Raw genomic sequence first — 22,261 nt, 5'->3', positions numbered from 1 at the left:
TAAAAATTGTACTTTCTTTGTAATGTTGATCTCTGAACCTGCAGTATACTCCAGGTACTATAGCAGCACTCATACTTTGTTCCTTCACATATCTCGCCCTACTCTATTTTGTTGTAAGTAAGATGCATAGGGGAAAAGTGCTTTAGTTAAAGCATACATTTTATGTAGAAAATGTAGTAAAGTAAAAGTGAACATTGGCAGAAATATGAAAAGCCAAGTAAAGTATCCTACATATACTCCCAAAAAATACTTAAGAACTATAACAAAGTATTATTACTTTGTCACATTACACCACTGGGTGGCCACAGCAAAAGGGTTAACAAATCTTCCCTCATTCAAAAAAGTTTGGACACCACTATTATGGGACACAGCAGTTTGAACACACTGCAGGAGCACACCTGACAGGTTCTATGAACAATGAACAGAATCTGAAACATTCAGTGGGTTATTATAGCACAGACTGCAGGGAATATGTGTCGTAGAGGGCATGTTCACTGAGCTCTAAAACGTCAGGGCTGCTATTATACATTAATAAAAGGGATTTGGGAGATTTGAGAGTTTGGGGTGCTGAAAAGGTGGGACAAGTCAAGAGAAAGTGGTCAAAGAAGCAGAAAATAAAATTCCACGAGGTGGCGGTAATGCAACATTAAGGATAGCAGCTGCCGCAAAAATCAGAGAAGAAGAAGGAGGAAGAAGAGGCGGAACAGGAATCGGGAATCAGTTGTCAAAAAGTAGCTAAAGTGAAAACAACGGACCAGAAAGAGGTAAAATCACAGTTAACAGTGTCTTATAAACAATCGGCCTTTATATATGTGTCGGAATAATTACCACAGGGCATCTCTTTCACCGTTACCGCTGTGTGTGATTACAGCCGTGGTTAAATAAGCTAGACAGGCTAGCCAAACGTTTAGCTGTTAACTGCGTGAGCTTATAGCGTCGCATGCTAACTAACATAGCTAGCTGGATAACTCTGAAGGTGACAAAACTAAGTTAACATTAGATCGACAATCTTTAGGGTGTATATAGTTAAACAGTGGGGTTTTTTTTGCTCTACGTGTAATAATGTCATTTTTGATGTCCGTTAGCTGCCCAGCAATTCATATGATAGCGGCTAACGTAAGCCACAAAACTATTACTTGTTGTCGTCTATGTTGACATCCTAAAGTTGGCTAATGCGCTAACCATGAGAGCAACAGCCTCTCATATGGGATATCTAAATGTAATTTTACATCGACATGTCATGTTTCCGCTTAACTGTGGCCATTTTTAAATGACAGCCAGTGAAAACTCAGTTAACTGTTTTATGGCGATAGCAGCTCAGCTAACGTTACTCAACAACAGAGTTAGGAGCCGCTGTAGTTGGATGTTTTGGAGGCAGAGTGTGTTTACTTTATTTCGCTTACACAAACACTTTTCCAGAGATGTTCAGAGCTTGTGTGCAGCACTGACTGGTTGCCCTGCCTGCCTGTGAGCTGTGACTGAACACACCCGCGAAAATGCCTGCAGTTTCCACCGATGTCAAAGAGCTATATCTGTCCACATCTCTGGGTGATCTCAACAAAAAGGCTGAAATCAAACCGGACAAGACCAGCACCAGAAGGTCAGTTAGGTTTTGTTTCTTTTCCAAAATTTAAAAGTCCATAGTCTGTGATCATGCAGTTCTGCATTTGGTGTGTTTGTCAAAGTGGTGTTTCTGTATTTAGGGGTGGACGGATTTATTATTAACTGATATGCATTCACAATAAAAATGAAAATATTTCTGTCGAAATTTTAGAATTTGGAAAAACTCCAACACAAAACTTCAAGTCCATGTTTGATATTTTTGAGATGAAGAATGATTTTTAGCGTTTTAAATACTTTGCTCATCTTCACGGCCTATGAGAATTTGGGCATTTCTACAGGCTTTGCAGCATGTTAAACAAGCTTTTCATTTTACAGGTTTTACAAGCATGTCATTGTCATTCAGTGGATTGTTTTAGAGTAATTATGTTCTGTAAATGTATAGTGACAACAATGCTTTGAGATTTTCTGTCTAAAAAGTAATTTGAAAAAGTATTTTTTAAAAGGAACTACTCTGGTATTTTAACTCAAGTAATAATTTGACTCAGCAACTTTCACTTCAGTTGGAGTAATATTTGACCAGGAGTATTGATGCCTTGACTCAAGTAAGAGTTGTGTACTTTGTCCACAACTGCAGACACAAAGAGGAAGTGTGAATTTCTCTCTAAGTGAGGGGAAAGAGATTGGGATAACATGCTAGTCTAGTCAAACTTTAACCAAGATATTGCAATCACACAGTGATTTTCTATATTTGCTGTGTTGCAGCTATGTTCAGAGTGCCTGCAAAATCTTCAAGGCGGCAGAGGAGTGTCGCCTTGACAGAGATGAGGAGAAAGCTTATGTGCTGTACATGAAGTATTTAACAGTATATGACATCATCAAGAAAAGAACAGACTTCAGGCAGCAACCGGTATTGTTAATTACTTTAAAATTATAATTTTTTATAAGACTTTTCATGGAAATGTATCAAAAATTGGAGCTTGTTTTTTCTGTGTAACTCTTGTCTTTTCCCACGTATAAAGGAGTATTACATGACCATGCTCGGGCCAAACAGCTTTAAGAAAGCCATTGAAGAAGCTGAGAAGCTCTCTGACAGCCTTAAACTCAGGTTAGAGGCTTTGGTTGTCTGATTGTACACACAGTGTTAATGCATAAGCTGCAAGATGGGACATCTGTATTTTTCTCCAACTTTACTGGGCTAATCTTTACATTTCAAACAGGTATGAGGAAGTTGAGGTTCGAAAAAAGCTTGAGGAGAAGGAGAGACAAGAGGAGAAGAAAAGGAGGGAGGAAATAACAGAGAAAGATGGCGGTCGAAGCTCTCCAAAATTCTCATCAGCAAACAAAAAAGACAGCAAAAAGGTAAAGATGTACTGCTGTGGTATTTGCATACTAAAACATATTTACACAAGGCAAACACCAGATTTTTCATGAGAATTATAATATAAATTGTAATATAAATGACCATGGTTTGGTTTTATTTACTACACTCACTGAATTTACACAGTTTGAATCATACTAGTATTAAATAACTAGCTTCATAAGCAAACAGATGAGTGTGTTGTAAGAAATGGTATATTGTATCATTAGTTATGTTATGTATGAAGACATCAGTCCAAATGAAATCAGTCTAACCAGTTCAAATGTTTTAACAAGATGATTTTTGTGTTTGTGTGTCAGGTAAAAGGAGAACAGAATGAGGTAAAGAATGTGACCTCAAAAGGTGAGCAGAATAACACAAGTCGACACGAGTCTGTCAGTGTTGTGTAGTCTTTTCTGAGGTGAAAATCATTCTATAAATTGAGAAAATTGCTGCCATTATGTTTAGTCTTATGATTTTTTTTCTAATTTTAGACTTTTTTTTAAACATGTTTTTGTCTTGTGTTGATTTCATGATTTTATCTGATAGCTGCAGCGCCTGCTGGTGGGATCTCAGCTGAGAAACTTTTCCACATGATGAAGGACCAGACAATTACAGTAATCGTCATGGATGCTCGCAGCCACAGGGACTTCGAGGAGTCTCACATTCAGGTCCCAGGTCAGACCTGTGTCAGCGTGCCTGAGGAGGCCATCAGCCCAGGGTGAGAAAGGGGTTTGAAAATCAGGCTTTTTACCTGCTTGTTTGATCTGACATTTAATACATAATTTGTAATTCAGTTTTATCATCTCTATTATCTTATTTCCTTTGTTAAAAGAATTTGTTGAATAACTTTAGTTTTCTTGCATAACTCTATAGAGAACAGGAAATCTAAAAAAAACATTCTTTGTGAATTAAAGTTAACAAGGACCATGCTTAACAGCAGCATAACTATGTCAAAACATGAATTAATTCATTCATTGTTACTGCTCGTCCTCGTAAGGGTTGTCGGGGGGCTGGAGCGTAACCCAGCTGTCATTGAGTGAGAGGCGGGGTACACCCTGGACAAGGTTGCCACTGTCGCAGGGCTGACACATAGAGACAGACAACCACTCACGCTCTTATTCACACCTACGGGTAATTTCGACTTGTGCAGTATAATCCAAGTCTCATTTATCCAGTAGTATTCTCAGAACATCCCAAACACATGCATTTTCACCAAAACATTATGATTTAAAACCCTTCCGCCAACATGCAGTGCCCTAATCATGAGTATGTGTATGGGTGCCGCTTGAATGGAGTTCAGACACACCTGATCCGAGGCGTGCTACTTTGCCCTACATGAGATTGTTTTGAATTGACATGGTTAGAAGGTAAGGTTTTATCAAAATATATGTCTTTGGGAAGTAATGAGTGTACAGCTGGATAAATGAGACTTGGATTACACTGCACAATGTCATGTGAGAATTTCTAAACAGATGTCTTTATATAGTTTTTCTGTTGTGAAACGTGGACCCGTTTATTGTAATTCATGAAGTCGGTTTGCCTTTTTTGGATTCACTGTTATTGTGGAGGCATACGAGAAAAATTAAGTTTTCTTCAAAAATTCAAAGTAATAAGCAGTGAGTAACTGATATACCAATGGTCATTTTACGGCTAAAGCATTCTTTTAACATTTTTCGGTTTTCTCTGTTTGCGTCATTAACCATTAAACAGTGAGAGAAGAGACTCAATTACTAAACCCGAACTCCTGAACTGGTATGTCTTGACTTTTCAGAATCACTGTGAATCAAATTGAGGTGAAGCTGCCGGAGGTGTCAAAGGATCATTGGAGGCGGCGGGGATTTGTGGATTATATAGTTCTGCTGGACTGGTTCAATTCTGTCACTGACCTTAAACTGGGCACCACCTTGCAGAGCCTCAAAGACGCTCTTTATAAGGTAACTGTGTGAATGAGTTGTGCACATGCTTATGTGTGTCTCTTAAGAGTGTTAATAACAACAGCAGAATTTTCCTGTGAGCTACAGTAACATGTTTGCACACTCCACAGTGGGACAGTATCACCATCCTGCGAAGTGAGCCGCTGGTGCTGGAGGGAGGCTACGAGAACTGGCTGTTGTTTTACCCCATGTTCACAACCAACGCTAAAGTTCATGTCCCCAGACAGAATATCATCAGCTCCCTCCCTCAGTGTGAGTATCACCAGCACAGCATGCGCATAACGGTGTGGCTTTTTGCATATATATCAGGCCACATAGTATGATTTACTTCCAGGGTTTGTGTTAATGCAGCTGCTGTTGTTTTGTATAATGAAATCATAAAAGCAATACATTGGTAAAATAAAGTGGCCTTACTTCTGTCTCAGGTTTTGACCAAAATACCAGATTTCATACTGACCACAAAGTCTGTTTCTGAGCCCACATTATGCTTGTGTTTTCTGGCTTTGATCTTTTCTGCACCCTAAAATATACAGCCAACCAATCAAAACTGTTATTTGACACACATGCTTCCAAAGCACATTTTAATGGCTCACCTGAAATGGTTCTTACAACAAATGCTCCCACACCAACTATATTGCACATCATGACCAGTTTTTCTAACTCACAACCTGCATTGTTTATAACAGTATTTAAAAAACAATCTATATCGTTCTGTGACTTTCCAGTAGTGTTTCTTTGTGTTTAAATTCAAACATTCAAATTCTGGTTTAAGTTTTAAAATGCTATTATCCCAACACATGTCCATTTAAAAAAAATACAAAACAAAACAGAAAAAAACACAGATGGACCTGCAGTTTGATCTTGTCTTTCGTGTAGCTGGACTCTTTCGTCTAATGTTTATCAGAAAATAATTATCTCTTACAGTAAATTAATTTACTTTCTTTGTTTTTCTGAACAGTGAACTTTAGCTACCCATCCCTAGAGGAACCAAAGCCTCCAACGCCTCCTGAACCAGAGCCTGAGGTTACAGCCGAGCCTCCTGAACCCTCAGCTCCTGTGCTGGTGAACGGACTTACACCAGCAGAACCCCCCACGTCTAAAACTTCCATGATTACAGACCAGTTGCCAGATGTTGTTGATTCCAGCGTCAAAGGCTCCACAAATCCTGGACAAGATCTTAGTAAGGTCAGCCAGTCACCTGCAACCGCCAGGGCCTTCCCACAGGTATTGTATTCATCCTGATAACTATACAAATCATAAAGAACCCCCAAATGTGACTCAGCATCACTCATTTTTCGTTTTGTCCTTTTGTCGTCCCAGTTTGACCGAACCAAGAAACCCTCAGTCCGGGTGTCAGATGAGCCTAAGCCCAACCAGAATGGGTCAGCGAAGGAAGCCACTCAAAACGGCCCGATTGTCCCCGACCGCTCAGCCAAACCTCCCCTCATCCCCAACACTTCTCTTTCTAAAGAAGAACAAAGCAAGATACACTCTGAGGCGGTGGCAGTGATGGAAAAGGCCAGGCAAGAGCAGGAGAAACGCAACCAGGAGCGTCGTGCAGAGGAGGAGAGGCGGGAGATGGAGCAGAAGGAGAGGATAGAAAAGGAGCAAAGTGAGAAGAAGAAGGAAGAGGAGGAGAATGGACCGCAGGAGAAAAAGAAACTGGAAAGACAGAAGGCTGAAGAAGAGGAAGACAAAGAGGACAGGGTGTGGGATGAGAAAGAGAGGAGGGGAAAAGAGAACTCTGACACCCCCTCAAAGAGTATGTCTCTGGACTCGCCTGCTCCCAACCATGTAGTTAATGAAATTAAGGTGAGTCCTCCTTTTCTTTCAGCGTTAATCACCACTGCAGTTTGATGTTTCAGTTCAGCCTTGTGTTTGAGGGAAAATGCGTGAACAACATTGATGTTTAACAAGGTTTAACAGCTTTTGCTGGTCACAATACAACCATCCAGTGCAGTCAGGGATCCCACAACAAGGACCAGAGTCCTTTAAAGGCCCAGTTGATAACATTTTTATGTAGATGAAAATTAAAAATAAACAAACATCTACAGAGCTTTTGGAAAGGTGCAAAGTATTGCTTTTCCAAGAAAAATGTGAATTTCAAACATTCATTCTCAAAATGAATGTTTTTTTTTTTAATATCCATGCATGATATAACATTTGGTTACCACATCTAGCAAGGCATTTTAACCAATAGTGTAACAGCATTGGTATCATGTGGTATCTCTGTGTCAGCAATAATTGAGTGTCGTAGTAGTTGCCAATTTGTGTGGAAAAACTGATAAAAGGCTGAGTTTGATAAGTGCGTGCAGTCAGCTGAAGGAGTTTCACACTTCTTTGCTTGCCTGTTATTTAAATCTGTGGCCTTTTTCCCATCCAAATGTAACGACACATAAAACCAATAAGGCTGAAACGTACTTGTCACGCTACAGTGTTTTCCAAAGCTGGCAAGCCAATATCCTAAAATCACGAGTGAGTGAGTGCGCATGCGGGCCGGGGTCCCTTCAAGACAATTAATTTATAAAGATAAAACATCTAATAAGGTACCACCCCTTTATACACCAGCCTCATATGTGTTATTTGTCAACAGAATGCATGTTTAATCCACAGGTGGCCCAATGACGGCTGGTTATCTGCAACTGTTGCTCCACGCACTAAACAAATCACTAAATGATATAGCCACTAGATTAAATTTACAGAAGTACAAAATAAAGTTTCGCTTTCATTTCTCTTGATATGTTTGCTATCACATATATTAAGCACAGACAACCTGTTTCATTGTCAGTCTGAGTGAAGTGTATAACAGACTCAAATGATTAACAGTTTAGTAGATAAATGCAATAACTGCCTATGCAGTGTAATTCTGTGCTGTGTTAAATTAGCAGAAATACAAAGTCAGTGTGTGTTTGTCTTTATTCCACAGAGGGAGCCTCTAACCCGAGCCAGGAGTGAGGAGATGGGTAGGAGTGTACCAGGCCTTCCAGACGGTTGGATGAAGGTACCAGATGTTCAAATCTGACATATATTGAGTCATTTTGAGTTACTGGAGATAAAAGTTAAATGAAAAAAAGTTAAAAGGCATATATTTTATTTGAGAATTATTATTTCAGTGTGCGTGATTATCACCTTCAACCCAATGTTCTATTTCTCATCATGTTCACCCCCTCCGTTTTTGGCTAGTTCCTTGACACAGTGACGGGGACCTACAGATACTACCACTCCCCAACCAACCGTGTCCACCTGTACCCGCCTGAGGTCACTGTTCCCCAGACCCCACCCTCCACACCACCAATGGTCAAACAGAAACCACCGCGACCAGCTGAGCCAGACGCTAACCGCGACAGAGAGCGGGAACAGTCTAAACTGAAACGCTCCTACTCCTCCCCTGATATCAGCCAGGAAGTGAGAGAGGAGGCGCAGAAGAAGGCCACCGCCCCTGTTGCTGCTGCTGTCACACCCCCCATCAACAGAGGCACCAAGTAAGGCACATGGATGTTTTATGTCAGTCAGTTTTGGGATGTTGGGATGTCCCTGCCTGGAAATGGTTATGGAATTAACAGAGTGTTTTGGAAAAGTTTTGAATATACATTGTTTGGGCTTTTTTTTTTTTTAAAAAAAATGTTCATAAAAATCCCAAAACTTGTCTAACATGCAGATTACATGAACTAAAACAAAATCTACTGCTGCAGTACATGACCATTGATTGGATCTTTGGTTCTCTGTCCCCCCAAAAGGCTGCAGCCTTTTCATTGTTAAGTATCTTTATGTATCAGTGTGGTCTGGTGGTGTGGTAAATGCAGCTAGTTGGCGGCAGGAATGTCTAACTTAGAAGCAGAGGTAATAAGATAAGCGCTAACAGTTTGCTCTACCATTAAATACCTTTAATGATGTGTGGCTATAACACTATATACCATTTTAAACTACATACATAAAGTCATGAAAACTTGGTAAATATTATCAAAACATTTTGAAAATTCATCAGTTAAAAACGTGTTGGAACCCTGGGAATTCCTGTAGTCTTTTCATAAACTAGACTGGTATTCTCTTACTGTGCTTCTCCGTCCTGCAGACCTCCCAGTGCTAAAGTTTATTCTAAAGTGGAGATTGCACGGCCTTCAGCTGCCAAAATTCGCAACCTGAACCCTACATTTGGAGGACTGGGTTCTTCATTGACTGGTCTTCGTAACATGGGCAACACATGCTACATGAACTCCATCTTGCAGTGTCTGTGTAACACTCCTGCCATGGCTGAATACTTCAACAACAATTACTACCTGGAGGACATCAACAGGTCAGATGAGTCGAGTTACTTAACACAAAGAATCATGCGTGAGGCAAATGTTTAACATTTCTTTCTCTGGACTTTTCCTCTGCCAGGTACAACATCCTTGGCCATAAAGGGGAGGTGGCAGAGGAGTTTGGTGTCATCATGAAGGCCCTTTGGGCCGGTCTGTACAAGTGCATCAGTCCGCGAGACTTCAAGGTCACCATAGGCAAGATCAATGACCAGTTTGCTGGCTATGACCAGCAGGACTCCCAGGAGCTGCTGCTGTTCCTCATGGACGGGCTCCACGAAGACCTCAACAAGGTAGTGCACACATTTACCTCATACAGCATTTAGCACATAATCATCAATGTGGCGTAAATAAAGTCTCAAAGGAATACTTCACCCACAAAATGACAATTTGTTTGTTAGTCTTGCTGTATTACTTTAACTTTAAGAAGAAAACTTTGTTTTTCTCGCATGCTTCCATGGAAAATGGCAAACATACTGATTGACTGGGTATTATGTCGGGCAGCCTCTTGCAATTCAGAGATTTGAATCATCAGTTGGAGACCTCTTAGTTGTTGTTGTTGTTGTTGTTGTTGTTGTTGTTGTTGTTGCTTTTCACTGTGCCGTGTACTATTTGGGATGTTTTGGCTCCCAGACTTTGCTGCAGAATGGGTGCCTTTTGACGTTCACGCTGCTTTTTGGTCAGGGAGCTCTGGACGTGCTGCAGTGGCACAGAGGAAGAGAGACACTTAACCATAACAAGATCTTTTCTGTTCTGCTTAGAAGTGGTGAATTCACAGCTCACAACAGCTTATTTTACGATACAGTCTCTGGCGTTTGTTTGATATCCGGCAAAAAAGTTGTACCCTGTTGACCGTATGTTAGTGACGTTAGCTTGTTTACCATGATTCCTCAATGCTGCTATTACACTATTTGTATTGAACAGCCAAATGACTGACATAATTTTGAGTCGAGCACAGTCATAGAATCACTTTTGAAGGTTCAGGGCATTTAATAAATTTGTTTTCTTTATATAATCAAAGAAATATAAGAATTGTTGTGTGTTCGTTTCCTTTGAATGAGCTCCTCGTCCTCAGAGCCTGCCATATTTCTACAGTTGCCAAATGGACGGACCAAACACCGACTCAAGATAGGGCCATGTAGGTTTCTGCGTTTTCTCGTTGGCCACAGCAGTAAGCAGCTGCTTCGCAATGAGGACATTAGAAAAACACTGATTTTAAGAAAAAACAAATTTCTTCACACATTCAAGATCATACATGATTTATTGTTAGAAAAAAAACTCTCATTTTGTTGGTGAAATATTCCTTTCAAAGAATCTTTTGATATCTGCTGAGAGCAAAAGAAACAGAAAAGAAAAACATCTAAATGTGCTCATCCTGAATTAAATAATAAGTGAATAAATAACAGCTAATTTATTCATTTTAACCATGGCTTTCAATGGCTTGTCTTTTACTACCCCTGTATGTTGTTGCACATTTGCCTGTTAACAATTAAAATGTAGTCTTTTATCATTTTTTCCTTCTTTCTGTTTTTTTTTCACCTGGTTTCATTTTGATGGCAAATTAGAGAGTAAGTAAATAGCTGTGTGTCCTTGATCCTCCTGCAGCAGTGTGAGTGTGGCGTCTCTGCATCTGTCTGGTCTGATGCTCTTGTCAGAACCTCTGTGCATGTAGACCCAAAGACATGCCTCATTGCCTGTATTGACTGATTTTTCTGGCTTCATGTGCATTTGAATGGGGGAAAGGACTAGGTGATTTTGTAAAAAAAAAAAAAAGACGGATAATTTCTTAGCTTGAGATTTATATTTTTCTGTTTTTAGACTCACTAAAACATCAAAACCTGATTGTTTTTCAAAGACATTTTTCTTAGTGAAGAAAGCCACAGGCTGTCAGAGATGACTCTTAGGAGAACAGGCAGCTTTTTGAGATGCTGTGACAACTGTCTCCACCAGGGGTTGAGTTGAAGTAATACGCTCGCCCCATTTTACCTGTCAAGCTATTGTATGTTATAAGAATGATGCGCCAATTAAGTTGAAACAGCTGGTTACGTGCATTTTTCATGTCATGGCACTCTCCATCTCATCACATCCCTTTTGTGTGATGTTCAGACCCGTCTGCCATCAGGCCGGCCCTGTCCCAGTCCACTTTGTCTCTCCAGACTAATATATAAATCAATCAGTCTAATTAATGAGATATTAATTAGCAAGTGTTAACCTGCCTCTCATATCTTCCTACCTTTCATAATGAGAGTGATCTGGCTGCATGCTAATGAAGCTGAAAGTGATCAGAGGGGTGTTGAATACAAAGTTAATTATCTAGACATTCAGTCTGCAGTTGCAGTATTGTAATCATGACGAGTACATTACACTGTAAAATCTGACAAGTTGATTTTACTTAAAAAAATCTAGGAAACCGATGGCCTTGAAAAATGTAAGTAAATATAAATACTAATCCTTATTTATGTTTACTTTATATCTAATTGCCAAGTTTACTTAAGATTTTGTCATATTTACTTTGAAGTTGTTGCTACTTAAAAAGACAAGTTTAATTAAATAAATCTTTCTAAGTTTTAGCAACTTTAGTAAATCAATTATACTGTGCTATATATCTGTATTCTGCCAGTTGCAAACTAGTCTTATTTGTATTGTAACATGTCAGCAAAACAGAACTTGCAGATCTACTTACATTTATTGCAGAACACTTTGTGATGATCAAGTTAAGTCCGACTAAGTTGTTTTACTGAAGTTACTAACATTTAAAAAATCACTTCAAGTCAGTGTTTTTTAAAGCCCAATATCTCAAATCACAGTTTGCCTCAGAGGGCTTTACTGCATATGACATTCCTCTGTCAATGGACCCTCACAGCGTATAAGAAAAAACTTCCCCCCAAAACACTTTCATGGGGAAAAAACCTCAGGAAGAGAACTGAGTCAGGATCCCTCTTCCTGGACGGACAGATGTGCAGTAGATGTTGTGTTTACAGAACAGATCAACACAGTAAAAATTGCAGTAATTCAAGGAAACAGAGACTCACTGGTAATTTTTATCAAGTATTTTTATTAGATTTGTTTTATACTGCAACTATTACAACAAAAACAGAAAACTTCTAAGGTACTTCACTAGCCACTTTTAAGTTACAACTTCACAAAATTAAATAAATACTGCTAAATTTCAAGCAAGTTTGACAATCAGATATAAAGTAAACATAAATTAAGATTTCTAGTTATATTTACTTTCCTTTTTCAAAGCAATCGGTCCCTAAGATTATTTTAAGTAAGATCAGCTTCTGTCACTATTCATGAAGGCAGGTTTTTTTCTAACACCTAATGCTGCAGTAGTTCTTGTGTACTAACATGTTGCTTTTCCACCTCTGGTGTCAGGCGGACAACAGGAAGCGCTACAAGGAGGAGGAAAACGACCATCTGGATGATCAGACGGCAGCCGACTTGGCCTGGAGCAAACACAAGCTGCTGAACGAGTCCATCATTGTAGCGCTTTTCCAGGGGCAGTTCAAGTCCACTGTGCAGTGTCTGACCTGCCATCGCAAATCACGGACATTTGAGACCTTTATGTATCTGTCGCTGCCTCTGGCATCCACCAGCAAGTGCTCGCTGCAGGTCTGTCAGTTTTCTGTGGTTGTAACACTTTGTGCTAAGCTTTAGGCTTGTAAGAACGAATACATTTTCCTTTACGGTGAGGGCAGTGACCAAGAATTCACATCATAAAGTTCAGTGTGGGGATGGCAGAGTCCACATTATATAGAAAATGTACCCCTGTTTTTACCTTTTAAAGGCTGTACTGTTCAGACCTTGTCAACCATCAGTTTAGTTTCAGAGATTCTTCTCTTGTAAAAGAATACATAAACCAATATCTCAGGGACTCAGTATCTGCCAATACTGAGTCCCGATCTGATTCCTGTATTTATCTTGATAATACAGCTGCACAATGCACTCTTCAGATACTTAAAAGGTATTAAAATCAATCCACTGTATATGCATGAGAGTTTAATAGCTCTTCAATGCAATACAAAAAATGCTCGCACCCAAACAGTTCCTAAGGGTGTTTTTTAATTTTATTTTTACAAAATCACAAAGTAAAATTATTTTTATATGGCTCTTACTACAGTTCCATTTTGTTCAGCCTTTGTTTTTTTATGAATTAACAAAGGATACAAACTCAAATGTATCTTCAGAAATTGTTCTCAGTAGTGTAGCATTGTAATAAAATAAGAGAACACTATAAATGAGCAATAAAATCACAATTCCACTTCAAAGTTGTGTTATAGCCGAATTTTAACATAACCAGTCACAACAAATAAAAGTCAATCACAATTCCACTTATCACAGCATTGTAATAAAAATAGTTCACCAAAAATGACTATAAAATTCTTTTTTTCCACTTAAAGTGGTCTAGCAGCTTACTTAGAACATGGAAAAAAATCTGTTCTTTCTTATTGGAGTAGCAGCATTACAACAAAACCTGAATATCTGATGCAAATTGTGCTCTCTGTGTGACAGCGGACATAAACAAAGGATCGATCAAAATAAACAATTTATTAAAAAATGCGTTGATCGGGCCCAATACCAATCCTTCCAATCCGATCGGGATATCCCCAACAAAAAGTGTTTTGTTGTTTTGTTTACTTGACAAATTTGTTTGCCTCTTCTTGACAGGATTGTCTGAGGCTGTTCTCCAAGGAAGAGAAGCTGACTGACAACAACAAGGTATTCTGCAGACACTGCAAAGCCCACAGAGACTCCACCAAGAAACTGGAGATCTGGAAGGTCCCACCCATTGTCCTGGTGCACTTGAAACGGTTTGTTGTAATTCAAAATAATGTAGACAATGACCATGTTTTTCACTTTTCATAAGACCATGATAAGTTATTGTCACTTTTCACACTATGTGAAATACGATTTAGATCAGGAGTAATGTTTCTGTCTTTTTTTGTGTTTGTAATTACAGATTCTCCTATGAGGGTCGATGGAAGCAGAAGCTGCAGACGTCTGTAGACTTCCCTCTAGACTCTCTGGACTTGTCCCAGTATGTCATTGGACCCAAACAGAACCTGAAGAAATACAGCCTTTATGGAGTTTCTGTAAGTAGAAATTAAATTAATTCTGTGTCAAGTGTTTTTATTAAAAAAAATCATAATATTAATTATGTATTTGGTTTTGATTTTGCTTAATTTTGGCTTGTTTGGTTTGCACTTACAGATTAAATCACTGTGACGTTGCGATTATAACACCAGTCACCTCCGGGTAGACAATTGGCAGTTTATGTTAATTACAGAGATTTGTTAAGTTGGAAAACTTGTTCATTTCCGTTGTCATTTTCCGCCGTGACTGTTGAGTTTAAAGATGTAAAGTTAGACACGGTGGTTGAACCTACCTGGTGTATCTGCTGTGCTTATTTTATCTACTGTGTTGTTTTGCTGCCGTCTTTAATAAACCAAATCTACCGGCAGATAGGCAGTGTACTGCTGTGGATGGGGGCTGAAGCAAAAAATATTTTACCTATTGAAAAAGACCCACCGAAAAAATAATTACCATTTTAAGTGAACTCTATATTTGAAATATTTGCACCACTTACACACTAACCAGGAGGGTAGATCAGCAGCTCTGTTTTTTGTCAGAGTATGCAAGGAAAAGCAGTTAGAATTTACACTGTGATTGTACACTTAAAATGATATTGATTTTTTTTTTTTAGGTAGACCTTTTTTTAGGTGTTCAAACACTAACCAGTTGAGGCAGCATTTGCTCTTCCCGATTTTATTTAATGTATAAACCCAATAGTTATTGTAAACAATAAAGTGGTTCAGTCTATACAAAAAGTACAAATTAGATGTGTAAATTAGACAAATTAAAATGTGTTACAAGAGAGTTTAAGAGACAGTAGGCTGTGAAACAAGGAACGTACTTCAGAATACAGACATTAAAAGCAGGACAAGAGATGCAGTACAATATGTAGTAAAGAACAATTTAGTGACATTACTATTATTATGTAGTTATGTGTTGTATGTCTTTTAATAAAGCTGTCAGTTCACAGTCCATAAATACCTCACAGCAGGATAATTTTAATAGACTTTAAAGTGAAAATGACAATAATTATGCAAAAATGAGTATTCCCTCCAATATCGTGAATGGCAATATTAGTCAAAATGATCCCAATTAGATATTTTTTCCCAAATTCTTCGGCCATACTGACTTCTTAAAACATTTAGCTGTAGCTTTCTAACTTTCTTCTTTATCTACTTCCAGAACCACTATGGGGGTTTAGACGGCGGCCATTACACAGCCTACTGTAAGAACGCCCTCAAGCAGCGCTGGTACAAGTTCGATGACCACGAGGTGACTGACATCTCCACCTCCTCCGTCAAGTCCTCCGCAGCCTACATCCTGTTTTATTCCACCCTGTGATGGAGCTGGAGGAGACGAAGAGAGAACACTACACCAGAGCAGTGACGCTCAAAGAGGTTGTTTTTTTTTTCTTTTTCAAAATCACAGCTCTGAGAACCTGGTGCACGTAGTTTCGGGTTAACTAGTCGTGTACGGGCACACGAGGACACACTCGAGCAAGTGGCAACGAGATCCCGTCTGCGGCAGATGAGAGAAAGGTGCAGGCACACTGTGCAACGCTTCAGCTACTAGAGGACCCTATACCTGTTAAAACATGCCGTCTGTTCATATTACTGATCATTTAGTGACTAAACAGATGCTCCTTTTACTCTGACTTGTCAATGGTTGTGTTGTAGGGCTGACAGCTGGTTCGGATACTCTTCACTCTCATTTCTGTTGCTCTCAGCGCGGATGGCCGTATCGCAGAACTGATCAGCTTTCTTGTGCTGTGTATACGCTGCAGGGTTAACAGTTAGATGGCATGTACATACTTACCAATGCTGATGTTGCACATTCAAAAATGTAAATAATGGAGGGCAAGGTGATTATCTGTTAAGTGACCAAATTATTATTATTTTTCTTGAAAGTAGCAGCAGTCATAGTATCACCATATTCATAAAGACAAACTGTGTGTTTTAGGGGTTTAACCCTTTAGCCTTCTGATGCTTAAAATGATCCGATGGCGGAGACCACGAGTGTTGAATTCCTCCCAAAGAGAGGAGTGAACTCAGATTGTTGCTTGTTCATATTAGCCACGTTGTTGCACTTACACAATATGCAATCAGTTTAAGTTGTTTATGTAGAACACATTGTTTAACAGCCGACGTTAATACTTGACTCAGATCATTAAATCATTAAAACAACGCTGATGCTGAGAGCTTGTCCGTCTCGCTCGGTCCAGGCAGTGACAGAAAAGCCTGCTTCTCTGAATACTGTCGTAGAATTAATTCTTAGTTAAACACACTTATGTCTTTACATGATTATATTCAAACACAAAAACTATTTAGAGGAAAAATTACGGGGATAACTTGGCGTCCTTCTTGGCTTGTAACAGGAGGTTCGGACAGAAGTTTTATCTGATTGTTTTCGTTTCTGTGTTCAGTACTTACCCGGGAGAATATGAAAACATGAGAAATTAACCGAGCGCGTTAGTGTCAACATTTGCTGCCTGACTGACTGCTTGACAAGAGCAAGCACAAAGTGTACTGATGTTTCTTCTGAATGGACCCGTGATCTGGGGCGGCAGGATTTGACTTCCTGAGTACAGTTTTATTGCCTAGCATGAAATCATAATCTGTTTTCTTTCTACTTGTACATGTTGATTTTATTTCTTAATGCTCTAAAAACGAATTGTTTCAGATATAACGATTATATTAACCTCAAACAACTCATATGACTATTTATTAAAACTGCTTCAAATTAGTGTTTTGCGTTTGTGTCTGAATAACTGTAAGCAGCTACAACGGTGCAACAAAAAAGACAGTATGTATAGGGCTGGAAATCAGTGCTTGATACCTCTTAGGGCATTGCTGGAAATAACCCAGTGTGAAGTCATATCCAGGGTTTGTGCAGAGACTTAACAAGCCTTATAGGGGATTGAAGTCATTAATCTGGAAAAAAAACTCAATTTGTATTAAAATGTCATAAACAATCTTTAAAAAGCCTTAAAAATGGTCAGACATCGGTAGTAGGATTTTATTAATCTGTTTTTCCAACCTTTAAAGCAAGCCAGTTTGCTCTGGGCTCGAAGGGTTCAGAATGCAGTGCAAGACAGGTTTTAAAGGCTCAAACAGGCTGTAATGATGGCACACAACTCAGCACACGGCATTTCAATTTATTTGGAGAGCAGTTATGAAAAAGCCAGCAGAAAATCAAGCATTGGAGATGTCTGACTGATGCAAGTCCACATTTAAAATAGTTTAAAGAGTTTTCACCAATTCAAAATTGGACTTTTATAACATTGTCAAACCCATGATGAATATTTTTTTTTTAGAAAAAGTGTCAATAAAACAACAAAAAGGATGTTGAAACTCAGTCCCCTCATTGATTTGGCCTGCTGGTTGTGGAGCTCACAGTCCGTTGATTTTTGGTGTTTGAAATGGTTTGCGACTGTAGAGCAGCACATAGGCATTTGGAGATTGCACAAGGCTGTCCCGTACCTCTCTGACTGCTGAGTCATCAAAACAGTGCCAGGTCCGAGTCAGGGAGTTGTGACACAGAGCTGTATAGTGTCCCATATTCAGATGACCTGTGTGGTTCTAGAAAAGGAAAGGTTTTAATTGTCATGAAAATTGTATAAAAGAGAGAGCTTACAAGATAAGATCAGAATTGAATTGCTTTGTTCACAACTTGTCATTTCGTGCAAATTGTATACTCTGGTTTAATTAGGGCCCGAGCACCGAATGGGTGCGAGGACCCTATTGAAGTCCATGGATTTTATTTATTTTTTTCGCCGAATGAAACATTTTTTGAGGTCTAAGCATGCTCAAAAACTCATGAAAAGTGGTACGCATGTCTGGCCTGACGAAAAATTTTGTATTTTGGTGGTTTTGGAAACAGGCTCCACGGCACCCCGTAACATGCAGCCCGACTGGCTGGATTTTTGGCTGTTTCAGGCCTTGTACTTTTGCCATGTTGTCCGACAGGATTAATCCAATCGACTTCAAATGTGGTGTGCAGTGCAAAACTTTTACCGTTTGTCCGTGGCTCAGCATCAAATGCCAATGTTTCGCTGTAGAGGGTGAAGTTATTATAACTTGACTGCACATGCTCATAAGTTCTTCAGACTTGGCATGGAGGACAACAGTCCAGCCCTCAGCATGTCTATATGCTAATTTTCTGTCAGTGTTCTAACATGTCTCAGGAGCGTCCCCTACAATATTTCGATGAGGCAGCCCTCCCACTGCGTTTCACCTGCATGTATGAAATCTGGTAAATGTGTCTGTCATGTCCAGATGTATAAAACAAGCCTCATTACTCTTCACCTGATTTTTCTGCCAAAAGGATCTACGAGATATAGCTGAGTGATACAGCGTTTTAGCCGATAAATCAGGTGAAGTGTTTGGGTTGTCTTTATGACAAAGTTATATATATTTTAAAATATTTTTTTACCGACTTTATTTTCTGAATTTTCCTCTCTGCTCTTCTAATATAAGGGTGATATCGTCAGGAAACAGAAAATTCAGGCCTGATTCATTTATCAGTTGAATTTTCGACACACTGCAGAAACTGAATTTTCTGTTCCCAGTGAGATTTGATCTCACAATCTTCCAGTCATGCACTTTAACACTCTGAGCTAAGCCTCCTGATACTGTTTTCGAAGTTTCCTTTGGCCCTGTACTGAGGACAAGAGCATTCAAAATACACCTGTGCTGAGTGAGAATTGGTCTCATGTTCTCTGAATTACAAAGCAATTGACTCACTCATTTAACCAACCAACTTTGTCAATAAGACAACCCAAACACTTCACCTGATTTATCTGCCAAAAGGATATACCATATATAGTTGAGCTATATATCATTTTAGCTGATAAATCGGATGAAGTGTTGGAGTTGTCTTAATGACAAAGTTACATATATTTTAAGATGATTTTTTACAACTTTTATTGAATTTTCTCTGCCAAGAATTTAATTTTTGGCTTGACTCATATATCAGTTGAATTTTTTCAACACAATGCAGAAAGTGAATTTTCTGTTCCCAGTTAGATTTGATCTCACAACCCTCTGGTTATGAAGCAAGCACCTTAACTCTCAGAGCTAATCCTTCTGATGCTTCTTCTTCTGTTTTTGAAGTTTCCTTTGGCACTCTACTGAGGACAAGAGCATTCAAAATACACCTGTGCTGAGTGAGAATTGATCTCATGTCCTCCAAGTTTTGAAGCAAGCGCCTTAACTCTGAGAGCCAAGAATTTCATTTTTGGCCTTACTTATTTATCAGTCGAATCTTTGACACACTCCAGAAACTAAATTTTCTGTTCCCTGTAAGATTTGATCTTACAATTTTCGGGTTATGAAGCAAGCACCTTAACTCAGAGAGCCAATCCTGACTGTCTACAAGCAGAGCTTGTGGCTCTTGGATGAGCCAATATTTTCTTTGAACAGATAAATCAATATCAGTGTAGAGGTCTGGCATTTTTCTCTTGAAGTTTTTTGCTTCTTATTGACAAAGTTATATATATATAAACATATATACATTTTTTTAAGATGATTTTGTTTGGACTTCCCTTTACCGTTCAAATGTTGACAACATTTCACCTGTCCCAAAAACGGCTCAATCTCACAACCTCAGAGACAAAAACCAGTCATCTAACCCCCTGAGCCAAACTGTTTTCGACGTTCTCTTTCACACTCTCGTTTGGACAGCAGTTTTGTAAAATTCACCTGTCCTGGGTGAGATTTGAACTAATGATGGCATAGTCTGCAGGCAAGCTCTCTAACTAAGCTGAGCTAAACCGTCAGACATGTTGATTGTATTTTAAGTTGCACCTAAGACTCCTCTTTGGGAAGCGGCCTGTAAAACTTACCTACCCTGGATACGGTTAAAACTCAACATTACAAATAGGTTTTTGTTTTAATATTAATTAATTAATTTACATGACTTTTTTAATGGTTTGGTCCACAAATGATCTAGACCAAGATGAGGTAGGTTTTGTGTGGCCTTCAGCACCACCTTGAGCCACAGAAAGAACTACACCATGTGAAATATCTCCCTCAAGTGTCCAAACTCTCCGCATACATTTTCCGACTTTCATTGCAATCAACAATTGCATCACTCAGAGTCCCGCCAGTAGCCCTGACTTGTGTGGGGGTGCAAGGGCCCGTTCATCACTGGTTGCAGCTTTAAATTATTCTTGTTTTACTCAGAACATATTATAAAAATATAATATCAGCCAAGCCTTCCACTTTAAGACAGGCTACGTGTATGGGTCACATAGTGTGGCAGCATTTGTTATGAGAGGCGGGACTCTCCTGTGTGTGCGTAAACACTACCACAACCTGGCCAGCAAGTGAAGCAAATACTTTTCTCAAATGTATATTTGGTTGTGGGTCCTTAAAAGTCGTTGAAAAGTTTTGAGCTTCGAACTTTATTTCCAAAGCATAACATCACTTTGCCATCCTAAAACATATGTGAAATTAAAGGGCAGTGATTTTACTGCAAAAGTTGCAGAGGCACTGTCCAATGACTTTTGGCCATATAGTGTATGTGTGTATGTTGACTCACCACAACTGCATATAGACGGTATGAAGAGCACGAGGTGTTTGGTACAGAGCTGGACAGAAACGGGGTGAGATCGAGCCTCATGGAAAACACGACATTAGTCCTCAGTTTCACCTGGTTCTTTCCCTTACAGCCAAAGCTGCAGAGGAGATAAAGATCACGTTGATTTAAGAAGATATTATTGGTTACAGCTAATAATACTCACAACATTAGCTCTCCGTTATCTCCAGGGTATTTAGATGTAGCAGCCCTTCATAATTCATAACTCATGTTAGTGCATAAAGAATGCTCTCCTTTGTATATGAATCACTCATCATGATCTTGCATGCCTTTACAGTGAATGGAGGAAGCAAAAATGGTGAATATTCTTCTTGAATTGAAGTAATTAGGGATTGCATTTTTCAACAGAAAAACTATAATGTAACACCTGTTTACAAACTCTCACAAAGGTTGTGCGGTGTATTCCAAGTCTTAGTCGTCGAGTCAAATGCTACAGTACTTTACAAAGTCGTGCATTTTCACTAAAACCTTACAATATAAAAAACACTTTGCCCACAAGAAGCGTGTCCTGAGCACGCTTGGAAACACATGTATCAACCTGAGTTCAAATGCACGTGTGAACAGGCACGCTACTCTGCAGTGCATAAGACTGTTTGTGCTTTTGTATTTTAAATCTTAATGTTTTAGCCAAAATGCATGTGTTTGGAAAGTACTGACCATACAAACGGATAAATGAGACTTGGATTATACTGCACGAGTTGTGTGAGAGTTTGTAAACAGATGTTTTGATAAAGTTTTGCTGTTGTTAAATGCAGGCCCAGTTTGCTTGAATTTATGACAAATGTTTGCTTTTTTTGGATTTGAAGTTTTCTTCACAAGATTAAGCTAACACTGTAAGTAACTGTTAATGAAATGGTCATTTTGTGAGCAAAGTATTCCTTTAACTAAACTTCTAAACCAACACATACTAGAAGCCCTTCAGTTGCTCTGAACATCTGCAGTTCTACGGCAACTTGAAAGTTCACCTGCAAATGAAGACCACATGGACCGTCGAGGTGAGACTGTTTTTTCGAAAATGATTCAAGTTTTACATGCATTTTGTCATGATAACTAGAGATGGATCAATTAAAATGTACCCTCACTGCCTTTAATAGATAATGTTATGTGTCTGCCCACCGTTTCAGGTGCAACGTGAGGATTTCGGGAGGTTTGTCCAAAGAGGTGACGACCGCCGTTTCTCTCCTCAGGCCACACCCCGAACACAGCAGCTGCTCTCCTCCGGTCAGGATGGTCTGCTCGAAGAACAATGACAGGCAATCCTGCATAACACAGACACAAAATTGTGAAAAAACACAGAACAACAATATCTAAAACTCAGCATGCATACAGTCTGGATGATGTTTTAATTGTGAAAAGTGGCACCTGCAGGTGTGAAAGGTACCTGAATGGAGCACTTAATGATATCTGTTGGAATGGGCAGTGACAGTACAGTG

General features: G+C 39.2%; 1 protein-coding gene across 1 annotated transcript; it reads left to right on the top strand.

Moving 5' to 3' along the window:
• The first annotated feature begins 691 nt into the window (after positions 1–691).
• usp8 (ubiquitin specific peptidase 8) lies at positions 692–16,974 on the top strand. Its single transcript, XM_042492300.1, has 19 exons — positions 692–764; positions 1,420–1,600; positions 2,326–2,470; positions 2,583–2,668; positions 2,781–2,922; positions 3,241–3,283; positions 3,470–3,641; positions 4,695–4,857; positions 4,968–5,109; positions 5,816–6,081; positions 6,178–6,669; positions 7,784–7,858; positions 8,041–8,339; positions 8,930–9,151; positions 9,238–9,448; positions 12,534–12,770; positions 13,827–13,969; positions 14,119–14,251; positions 15,414–16,974. Exons 2-19 carry the CDS (start codon positions 1,497–1,499, stop codon positions 15,570–15,572), a joined length of 3,234 nt encoding a protein of 1,077 aa, XP_042348234.1. The 5' UTR covers positions 692–764; positions 1,420–1,496; the 3' UTR covers positions 15,573–16,974.
• Positions 16,975–22,261: the final 5,287 nt, after the last annotated feature.

This window comes from Plectropomus leopardus, chromosome 1 (genome assembly GCF_008729295.1).
Source record: "Plectropomus leopardus isolate mb chromosome 1, YSFRI_Pleo_2.0, whole genome shotgun sequence".
Taxonomy (NCBI): Eukaryota; Metazoa; Chordata; class Actinopteri; order Perciformes; family Serranidae; genus Plectropomus; species Plectropomus leopardus.
The sequence above is the reverse complement of the archived record's forward strand: the minus strand, read 5'-3'. Positions and strand labels throughout refer to the sequence as shown.

Excerpts from the sequence above, each read along its gene's own strand:
- usp8 (XM_042492300.1), top strand. The coding sequence starts at position 1,497 with ATGCCTGCAGTTTCCACCGATGTCAAAGAGCTATATCTGTCCACATCT. Across the intron at positions 3,642-4,694 it reads GAGGAGGCCATCAGCCCAGG|AATCACTGTGAATCAAATTG; the intron begins GTGAGAAAGGGG and ends TTGACTTTTCAG. Across the intron at positions 9,449-12,533 it reads TCCACGAAGACCTCAACAAG|GCGGACAACAGGAAGCGCTA; the intron begins GTAGTGCACACA and ends CTCTGGTGTCAG.